An 11,057-nucleotide genomic window follows, 5' to 3' on the forward strand; every position below is an offset into this window, starting at 1 on the left:
ATAGCCTCTTATAAATCCGCTTCAAATTTTATTTTTTGATTTGCACTTGTCAAAAGCAAGAAAAATGTGAGCGTAAACTTTTAAACGACAAAAATATGTAGTAAACGTGAACGTTTCGACGTAGAAAATTATTGCTGTTTAAGAAAATAAATCTTCTCAAACTATTGTTGTTGCTGAATGAAGAAAGAGAAAACAAAACAAAGAAGTATGCAAACAAGTTTTTGATAAGACGGCTGTATCAAGAACGAAAACTAAAGGGAGAATTCAGTCTTCTCGTTCAATATATGAAATTGTGTGACAGTCAACTTTTTTTTCAGTATTTTTGAATGTCACCCACTAAACTTGTAGCTTCTTTATCTTGGGTTGCTCCTTTATTTACAAAAAGTGAAACAAAGATGAGAGTTTTGATGTTGTTTATATCACATGGCCTTGCCGTATTTTAATTGGATAGCGCTTTGAAAACCCGTGTAAAAGTCGAAGTATAGTTGACTTTTGAAACCGCGCTGAGTGAACCAATTTTAGCAGGTTTGCTACTGAAAGCACAATAGCCAGTACGCTAAGCATGTTCAGGAACACCTAGTGGAAATCCTTTCAGGGTTATGTGTGTGTTATGTTTTCTTTTTCCCCGCGTAAATATGTCATACATTACGTATGAATAGCTCTACGCACTATTAATACTCACTTTATATACGAATAGCGGATGAACATAACGTACGCACCATGTTAAAGTGCGTACGAACATACACTTCGTAAAAGTTATATAGTGATGTAGTAGAACTAGCTATCCAGCGATTTGGTTCTGCTTTGTTGCTGTAGCGATTGACATTTTACTTAATTGATGAATCACATTTGTGCTACATCCGCCATTTTTAAAATTTTGCAGGGTGAAAACAAACTTAGTTCATAGGAGGAAGAATGCTAAAAAATGTGGAAACTTTTCAGCGGTAAGCATTTAAGTGGCATGAAAAAAGATGCTAGGATTTGATACAGAGAGGTCTTTTCCTGTGGATGTCTCACTGAAACATTGTTAAGGTTATAAACTATTATCGAGCGTAGTTTGATACCTTCTGAGTTCTAAGAATGCTGTTGTGTGAAGAAATAGACTTTGCTTAACCAATCTTTTTTCCCTCCACACAAATGCCAAAACCAAAAAAGTTTAGCACTGAAAATGTAAACAACAGAGTTCATCTAGGCTAACTATAGCCACATTGTTATTTTCGACACATAATTTTTTGATGCCTAAATTGGCAAAACTTAGCTTGGGCTACCCTAGCTATATCTTTTTATTGTTTACCACAGAACTAGCTAGCTAAAACTAGCTTAAATTTCTTTTTATTGTTTGGGTTGATATAACTGCATCTTCATCATCATCATTCTTGGCTTAACGTCCGTTTTCCATGCTAGCATGGGTTGGACGGGGTGTATTAATGACCCTCTTCCAATCTGATCTAGACTGTGTTAGATCTAAACTCAACTTCCTCTGTATCAAGTCTGTCTTTATAACGTCCTGCCAAGTCTTTCTTGGTCTGCCTCTGGGCTTTGCCCCAAGAACTATCAAGTCTCTACACTTTCTTACCCAATTATCCTCCTCCATTCTTTCCAAGTGCCCCAGCCAATTCAATCTTCTTATCTGGATAACATCTTTAATTCTACGGAGACTTAGCCTGCTTCTTAGCTCATCTGAACTCTTTCTGTCTCTCAGACTGGCGTTACACATCCACCTAACCATTCTCATATCATTCCTTTCTAAACGGTCAAGATCTTCCTGCTTCACTGCCCATGTCTCACTACCGTACAACATAACACTTCTTACACAGGCCCCATACAACCTACCTTTTACCTCAATTGACAGGGCTCTGCTAGTCAACAAAGGAAGTAACTCTCTGAACTTTTTTCCAAGCAGAACCTATCCTGCAAGTAACACTTCTTCCAACACCCCCTTCATTGCCCAACATATCACCTAAGTAACAGAAGTTCTCAACTATCTCTAACGAGCCGCTGTTGTACATCATTAAAGCTGGAAATACTTCATTCTCTATAATCTCACCTTTGCAACGCTTGCATACAAACTGAATGTCAGCTCTTAACCTTCCACTAATACTACTGCACTTCTTATGTACCCAATGCTTGCAAGTCTGACAAAAAATTGAGTTGCTACCAACCCCTTTCCTGCAAACTCCACAAGGCCAATTTCCAACTACAACGTCACACTTGACTGCAATGCTACTAATCATGACTTTAGACTTTGATGTGTTTACCTTTAGCCCTTTCTCTTCTAGTCCTTTCTTCCACTTCTCAAACTTTTTAACTAATTCTTCCATCGACTCTGCTATGAGAACCAAATCATCTGCATACAATAACTCCCATGGACAACCTGTTCTGAACTCCATCGACAGCGCTTCAAGACTAGAATAAACAACAAAAGACTGAGTACAGAACCCTGATGTACACCAACATTTACACTAAATTCATCACTAAGTGAATCGTTAATCCTGACACGACTTCTAGCATTGCTGTACATAGACTGTACCATCGTAACTAGCCACTCATCCACACCTAATTTTCTCATAGCCCACCAAATAACTTTACGTGGCACTCTATCGAAAGCTTTCTCTAAATCTACAAAGGCAAAATAGAGATTCTTTCTCTTTCCTTAATACTTTTCCTGAAGCTGTCTGAGTAAAAATATTGCATCTGTAGTGCCACGCCCTGGAACAAAACCAAATTGCATCTTATCTATATCAATTCTTTCTCTAAGTAACTTATCAATCACTTTTTCAATAACTTTCATTACTTGATCAATCAACTTCAAACCTCTATAGTTACCACTTTCTAATGCATCACCCTTGCCCTTGAAACAATTCACTATTACACTCGACTGCCACTCATTCAGAATAGCACCATCCTTTATATTCTGGTTAGCAAGACTTGTAATAAGCTCAACTCCAATATATCCAGATGCTTTTACCATCTCTGCAACAATACCTGATACTCCTGCAGCCTTGCCAATCTTCAATTTCCTAATAGCCTCCACTACCCATTCCGTCTTGATCTGCACAGCTGGCCCTTCTACAACATCATCATCAGACAAATTATCCTCGTCCCAATCAAACTCAGTGTTAAGCAACCTCTGATAATGATTCTTCCAAGCAACCCTTTTCTCCTCCTCTGTGCTAGCCAAAACACCTTCATCATTACGTATACACTTCTCACCTACAACATCTTGATTAGTCTTCTTCATTTGCTTTGCTATCTTGAATACCTCATTGGGCTGGTCTTGCCTTCTTAACACATCTGCAAATCTGTTTCTCTCTGCTTCTGATTTTGTCTTATACACTGCTGTATGAGCGCGACGCTTAGCTTCTAAGTAAATATTTTTACTACCACCTGACTTCCACTCTTTCCAAAGTTTCCTCTTTTCCTTTATACACTTGTTAACCTCATTATTCCACCACCAGGTCTGTCGATGTCTAGCTGGTCCTATCGTCCAGCCACGGAATCATCAGAAGCTTCTAGAAGACAATTCTTCAAAGTAGTCCAAGTACTTTCAACATTGTCGCTATCACATTGACCATTGTGGGCTAACTGCTGAACTTTTGCACTAAATTGTCTTGCTACAATCTCTTTCTTCAGCTTCCAGACTTTTCGACGGGGCCTGTACTTTCCCTTGGCTTCTTTAACACTCTTCAAGATAATATCACAAACCAGCAATCTATGCTGGGAAACACACTCTTTCCCCGATATAACTTTCACGTCCTTCACCACTTTCTTGTCTGACTTTCTAATTAGGAAGTAATCTATCTGTGTCTTACAACCACCTGACTCATATGTTATCGGCCTACTCTGTCTCTTACTGAATGATGTGTTGCAAACCATCATGTCCGTTGCCATTCCAAACTCAAGCAATCTCTCCCCTTCCTTATTTCTGCTCCCAAATCCATAGCCTCAATGCACACCTCTATAACCTTCAGATGATTTCCCAACATGACCATTAAAGTCCCCGCCCACCATGACAAGTTCAGTGTCTCCAAACTTTGATGTGACTGCTATTAACTCATCATAAAACTTATCTTTATCTTCCTCACTGAGTCCACACTGTGGAGCATAAACTGACAGAAAAGTGACAATCCTATTACCTATCAAAAACTTTATCACTATAATACGACTATTAACACGCATAACATCTTTTACTTTTTCTACCCACTTCTCTGCAACGAATATGCCAACTCCTCCATATCCATCACTATTATATACCAATCCTTAGAGTTCCAGCCCCGTTTACGCAGTTTGTCTGATCAACTATTCTTACGGCCATTAATAAAGAGTTTTGGCATAGTTTTACAGCTGGATGCCCTTCCTAGCGCCAACCGTTCACAGACCGGACTGGGTGTTTTTTAAAGTGACACCATCACTATGTGGCATTTCATGGGACTTCCACAATCGCCCCTTTAAACTAAGGTATGGTGGAGGACGTTCAACTCCTCTCTTGTCTCTTAAAGAGACCCTTCACCTTAACCCTTCACCATCACCATCTTGACCTTCACCTTAACCCTTCACCATCTTGTTTAACATAATCTCATAATGAGACATTTAGCGTATTCTGTCCGTATTTTATGTGATGATTATTTAAACAAACAGCTCTTACGACAATCTGGCAGCCTTCTCATAAATTTATGGTTTAGACTATAAGCTATCCCTAAAAAAACTTCGCATAAATGCTTATGAATTGGGCGGATATTTGTGCAGGGTCTAGCACAAAAGGAAGCGGCTGAAATGTCCTAGTTTGTTTCAATTTTGTGATGTGTTTATTTCAATGTGTGATCCACTGGAATCTTTTTTATTGCCCAAAAGTATGCACAACATTAACAAAAATTGGTGAAGCGAATCAACAAAAATGATCTATGGAGGAGAGAGCATACACTGCATGAACATTGTTCTTAAAAAACACCAGCCTGTCTACTAGTTTCTATTTTAGCCTTGTTTTTTATTTAGTGATTGATTACAAAGATAACAATTTGATAAAATGTCAACCCCACCATGCATAAATCTTTTCACTGTTTTGTAAAATATATACACAACTTTCGGTACTGGTGAAATTGATAATATGGTAAACTCCAGACTTAAAACTGAGGATATTGTGTCAAGAGAGAAAACTGATAAGAAAAGTGAATTCACATCTTTGATGGTCACGTAAGGCAGTATATTTCGGTCCATTGCAACTGCTTTTTCTTTTTTAACTGATCCAAAACAATAGGTAAGCTGTTATAACTCGAGCTCAAGCATCTAACAGTTATTCTGTGGTGTTAACTAGTTCTTTTGGAATTCTGTATTATTCCATTTCACTACTTTAATATTCTGATTTATACAGAGAGAAAAATGATAAAACAAAATGAATATATATGTATATAAAGGTTTTAATATTTCAACATGATTTTTTTGCATATGTTTATTTGTATGCATCTACTTTACCTTTTTAACTGTTATATATATATATTATATACTTTTCGTCATGGAAAATACTTTTGAAGTTCCTTCTAAGGCTTGTTTAGAAGGTTCAAATTTTAATATTTTTTCGTTCCCCAACTGTAAAAAAGTAGGCAATATTTTTAGGCAATCTATTCATTTGATTTGTATAAGGAGGGAAGGAGAAACCTTTGATTTGTGAGGAGTTTGTTATATATATATATATATATATATATATATATATATATATATATATATATATATATATATATATATATATATATATATATATATATATATATATATATATATATATATATATATATATATATATATATATATATATATATATATATATATATATATATATATATATATATATATATATATATATATATATATATATATATATATATATATATATATATATATATATATATATTCGAACACAAATTTCTTTATCCAGTTATTCCACAAAGGATATATATATGAACACAAATTGTAGCTATAGGAATAACCAACAAGATAAATGACTACATCAAGAATTAAGTAAAAAGATTTTATTATTTAAAATTTTCGTCAGTTCATCGACTGACTTCTTCAGTATCGCTTACAATCAAATTTTAAAAAATAAAATTTTAAATAATAAAATCTTTTTACTTAATTCTTGATGTAGTCATTTATATATGTGCATAATTCCTAAAAATATTTGTCTCTCAACTTTTTTTGACAATTTAGAGTGTTTAAAATGACAATTTAACTTTCATGGGCACTGAATGATGTACCATTATCACAAAAAGATTCTTGTGAATCTCAATTTATACAGATGTTGTTTATACAATGCACAAAAGCAATGTTTTTCACTGGAAAATTCGAGAACACAACAGAAAGAAATAGACCTGTCACCTGGTTCTAAATGTTCTTCAGAAACCTTAACAAATCGTAAATTTATCCCAATTACCAGGCGAACGTTGATACGCAAAGTAGGTGCACAAAGTTATTTAGTTCATGAAGATGAAAAGGAGAAGTTTGATAAGCTTGTTGCTGGTTTAGAATCTGCTTTGTCCCAGAATTTTCATGGTGTTTTGTCAGATCTAAAGGTGAGAGCATTTGAATCATGGTTGCAGGAATGCTTTATATATAAACATCCACATACCTTAAGGTAACAAATTATGTGCGTAAGTGATGCTTGTGAAGTTTTATTTTTTGAATCTGATTTCTGTGGATTAAGTTCTCCAATGTTTCTGCAAAAATCTGCACTTCTTTATGCGCAACAATTTCTAACTGTGATTTTTTTTAAAGCCATGTAGTTCATTGTTTATTTAAAAAAAACCTCGATTTTCAACCTCTAAAGCGTAAATAGTCTTGAATAAGCTTATGTATTTATATGTAATTAATTCCATTATTGTAATTTTTTTTAGCAACTTTATGATCCTCTCAATCCTGACAAAGAGACTATGATAGCAATGCACATTGGTCCAAAAGAACGTTTAGATAATGAATTCCGACTCTTGGAAAAATTGTCAGTTCAACTGCAAAATGCAAATTTCCAGGAACTTTCAAGAGAACATATTTCATATGCACTAGCTGAGCATCCTGTTTATGAAGGTGTTTTAGTCCATGTCGATATGAAGAACTATGACGTACTTCGTTTCTGGGTTTTGAGTGAGGATGAGATGCCATTAGTTTCAAATAGCTGGACAGATCGTGTAAGAAACTTCATAAATGTGCGAGTTAAAAAATGGCCCAAAACTGTGCGAACCTATAAGCGCGTTGTTTTAGCTGTGCGTACTAAAAAGCAAAACAAGCTGATGCTGAAAGCTTTCAAAGACATTCCAAAGAACGGACTAGAATACTTTTTACCAGAAGGCAAAATAAAAATGTCTAAATACGACAAAGGTTTTATTGCAACAACAGTGTCTATTGGTGTTTTAAGTATTTTTGTGAAAATTCTATCAGCTCTTACCGAGTATTATGTCTCATGGACTTACGCTGTGGGAGGTATTACAGGCTTGCTCGCATTGAGGTCATGGAATGCGTACAAAAATAAACGTAACAAGTATTTAATCAATTTATCTAAGTCATTGTATTTCAAAAGCATTGCAAACAACCGAGCTTTGTTGACATTAATAGTAGACCGGTCTGAAGATGAAATACTCAAATCAATCTTGCTGGCGTATACTTTTATAAGAATGGAGAATTCTCTAAAAGGTAATCGTTGTTCATATTTCTTCTTTTTGAAATGTTTAATTACTATGTGTCTTCTATTGTTTATAGAAAAATGTTTGCCTTGAGAGAATTAATTGTTGTTCGAATAAATTATTGTGAATTGTTTTTTGCAGTACAATAGCTCTATAGAAGGATAAGTTCTATGAAACTTATTTATTCAAAGGGAGGAAAGGTTGTTGTGTTTCAAGATGTTTTGATACAAAAATAACACAAGAAAAATTTCATCATAACATTAAATACACGTAATACTTTTTTCAAAGTAATAACTTTTGTCTAAAACTATATTTAAAACAGTAAAACATTATTCTATTCTGATAAAGATGTTTATTTCAAAATATGATAAATAAAATTACACTTAGACAATCACAGGAGGCACAGTTTAGCATTCTCTTGCTTCGTTAATTTAGAATGTGTTTGTTCACATTCCCGCGGAGTTGCGTCACACAAGTTAGTAATTTAACGAACACTGTCATGGCGGCGACCGTAGGACTATGTTGACCTTTAATATCTTGGGACCATAGCTAAAAAATATAAAAAAATTAACAGTTTACATTCATGCCATAATGAACATTTTAAGCACAACTTGTTATTAATCGTTACTACTTCTCCTTTAAGGTAATTATATACACCCCAAGAAACTAAACCGTGGCATACGACGAATAGTATTAAGCAACTTCAGTTCTGTACGAATATAAGCACGAGTAACACCAAAAAATATACTTCTTGCGAAAATGGAAAGAGACATACTTTGAAAACAAAAGAAATATAATTCCAAGTAAAGAAAACTACACTAATCTCTTTGTTGCACACATATTTTAAGCAAGCGAGGAAGCAACCATTAAGCAACTTAGATATAGAAGTGGACTAGAAAATAAGCAACTTGAGATCCGACCAAATTTAGTAGTTGTTTATAAAAAGAATTATGTATTTTCTTCTGCAGCTGCTTCTGTGCAAGCTACGACTTCAGAGATAGATGTTGCTACGATGGTCACAGTTAATGAGTTGAAGAACGCAATAGACAGTTGGATGAAGAACAGATTTAACATTGATGTTGACTTTGATGCACAGCTTGCTTTGAAGCATTTGGAGGAATTCGGCTTGTTAAAAGTTCGAAACCTTGGTAAGTTTACGCGCGCTTTTGTGATCCAGCTTTTTTTTTCTATACTTTATTAGATGATCCTCAAACATTCACAGTTTCAATGGATTTATTAAAACTACTTTCAGTATTAATTAAAGAGAATTAATTAATGCTTCCTGGGCTTCAAAATAAGTGCCGTATTTTCTTCTTTGAATGTGTGTGTGTGTGTGTGGAAGGGAAGGCAGTTCACGAACATCTCGCTTATACCCTGCGGAAGTTCATTCGCAAAAACATAATATTGTAGAATGTTTGTTTGGTAACGAATTCGGTAAAATAAATTCTGCAAATTTCACTTCGACCGAAATGAGGTAACATAAATTCAGTCTCACTTTTTGCATTATAACCCCAAAGGAAATCAACTTCGGTCTTTTTGAAGAAAATGACATTTCACTGCTTGGTAATATCCTTGTGTATAAAGACCAGATGCAGTAATCACATGGCATAAGGCATGACTTCGCCATGAAGTTTTACTTTACCAAAGTCATTGTAACTGCGCATGTGCAGTAATCACATGGCGTATGGGATGACTTCGCCATGAAATTTTACATTACTCCATTGAAATGAAATCTCGTGTAAACACGACAACATTTCTCTTTAGTTTAAAATTTCAATTCGCCTAAAGTTAAGTGAAAGGGTTATATCAATGCCTCCTTACCTTAATTTCAATATTGCCTTTTGTTTCTTAATTCGACGCGAAATATTTCGAAATGTGCCATTCGCGAAATTAAATCATCAAGAAATAAATTCTTCGTGATTTTTTTGACCTCGCGAAATTAAGTTCATGTGAAAATGAATCCCCTTAAGGTAATAAATACTCGTTTATTAATAGATCTATAATTGTTGACTCTTACCTTTAGGTAAAAACGTGCATCTCTCTGTGCCGTCATTGGATAAAGCTATAGAGTTATTACCTGCCCCTGAACTGTATGATAATCGCGAAGAAGAACTAGAGATTGAAGATATATTTCCTGAAAATGATTTAGAAATTCTGGATATGAGTGAAAAAAGAAAACAGCTGAACGCAGAGAGTGGATCGCTTGGGTGGAAGTAAATTCATTGATAAAAACCGTGCAGGATTTTAAAAATTTATAATTTAATATCTAAAATTGTTTAACTGAAGGCTTATTTAAGACTTGCTGTCTACAATACTTCCGCGCCTATCCTAATTATCTTTAAATCACAATATATAAAACCTTTTTTTATTAGTCATAAAGTTAAACCAGATCGAAATCCTACGACCGTGATCAGAAATTTTTTTTTGACAAATCCACATTTTGTGGCGTTTCTGTTAAAATGAAATAACATAAATATCAAAGAAATGTTTATTCACAATGTAATTTTTTTTAAAGGCACAAACATTTTCTTGTTTCGTCTTGGTGTTTCTTGACTTTAAAACAATCAGACGAACAACTTGAGGATCCTAAATTTGCTTTCTTCTTGAAACGTTTAGAAATACAACCAATTTAGTAGATGGAAAGTTTAAAAATACAAACAATCTTGAAGTACAACCATTTTAGCTGATGGAATGTCTAGAAGTACAAGTTTTCATCTGCTAGTAGCCCCCGGTGAATTACCCCTCAGTAAATTGCCCCCTGGAGAATTACCCCCGGAGAATTGCCACTTGGAAGATTGCTCCCCAATAAAATGATTTGTACTTTTTTTTAAAGAATCGAATCAGGAATATAATTTTTGTTACGTGTTCAGCCTGGAATTGTTCTTATTTTGTTCTTATATTTTTTAGCCATTCCCAGCCTTTTACTGCTATAAAAATATTTTAATAAAAAAAAAGTCTACTTTTTTCTAAAAAGATATGTATTTTCTTTTTAAAACACAGTTTTTCACAATGCTACAAATGATAAATCTAAAAAAAATAGGACAATCATCATTCAAACGAAATAACACGTCTTTTATAGCAATAAAAGAGACAAATTGGCGAAACAAACGTATTTAAAAATTAGTATAAATGCTAAACTAAATACAATGTACAAAGTATTACAAAGCCAAGCAATGCGTAGGTATTCCATGATACGACGATTGGGGTGTAGTCATCTACGATATGATGTTAAAGTATCGAAACACGAACAATAGCCACATCTATTTGCATAATAGGCGATATCGAAAAATTGAAGATCAGATGTCAAATAAGATTTACACCATAAGAGTCATATAATATTTTCAATATTGTAGCTTATATTACGAAAATGAATGATGCGCACCGAGGCATAGC

General features: G+C 34.3%; 1 protein-coding gene across 1 annotated transcript; it reads left to right on the forward strand.

The window, feature by feature from the left end:
* The first annotated feature begins 6,189 nt into the window (after window positions 1-6,189).
* Window positions 6,190-10,538, forward strand: LOC130613929 (transmembrane protein 143-like). Its single transcript, XM_057435296.1, has 4 exons — window positions 6,190-6,563; window positions 6,885-7,674; window positions 8,633-8,812; window positions 9,688-10,538. The coding sequence occupies exons 1-4, from the start codon at window positions 6,240-6,242 to the stop codon at window positions 9,879-9,881; spliced, it is 1,488 nt and encodes a 495-aa protein (XP_057291279.1). The 5' UTR covers window positions 6,190-6,239; the 3' UTR covers window positions 9,882-10,538.
* The last annotated feature ends 519 nt before the right edge of the window (window positions 10,539-11,057 follow it).

This window comes from Hydractinia symbiolongicarpus, chromosome 11 (genome assembly GCF_029227915.1).
Source record: "Hydractinia symbiolongicarpus strain clone_291-10 chromosome 11, HSymV2.1, whole genome shotgun sequence".
Lineage (NCBI taxonomy): Eukaryota > Metazoa > Cnidaria > Hydrozoa > Anthoathecata > Hydractiniidae > Hydractinia > Hydractinia symbiolongicarpus.

Excerpts from the sequence above, each read along its gene's own strand:
- LOC130613929 (XM_057435296.1), top strand. The coding sequence starts at position 6,240 with ATGATGTACCATTATCACAAAAAGATTCTTGTGAATCTCAATTTATAC. Across the intron at positions 6,564-6,884 it reads GTGTTTTGTCAGATCTAAAG|CAACTTTATGATCCTCTCAA; the intron begins GTGAGAGCATTT and ends AATTTTTTTTAG. Across the intron at positions 7,675-8,632 it reads AATGGAGAATTCTCTAAAAG|CTGCTTCTGTGCAAGCTACG; the intron begins GTAATCGTTGTT and ends TTTCTTCTGCAG.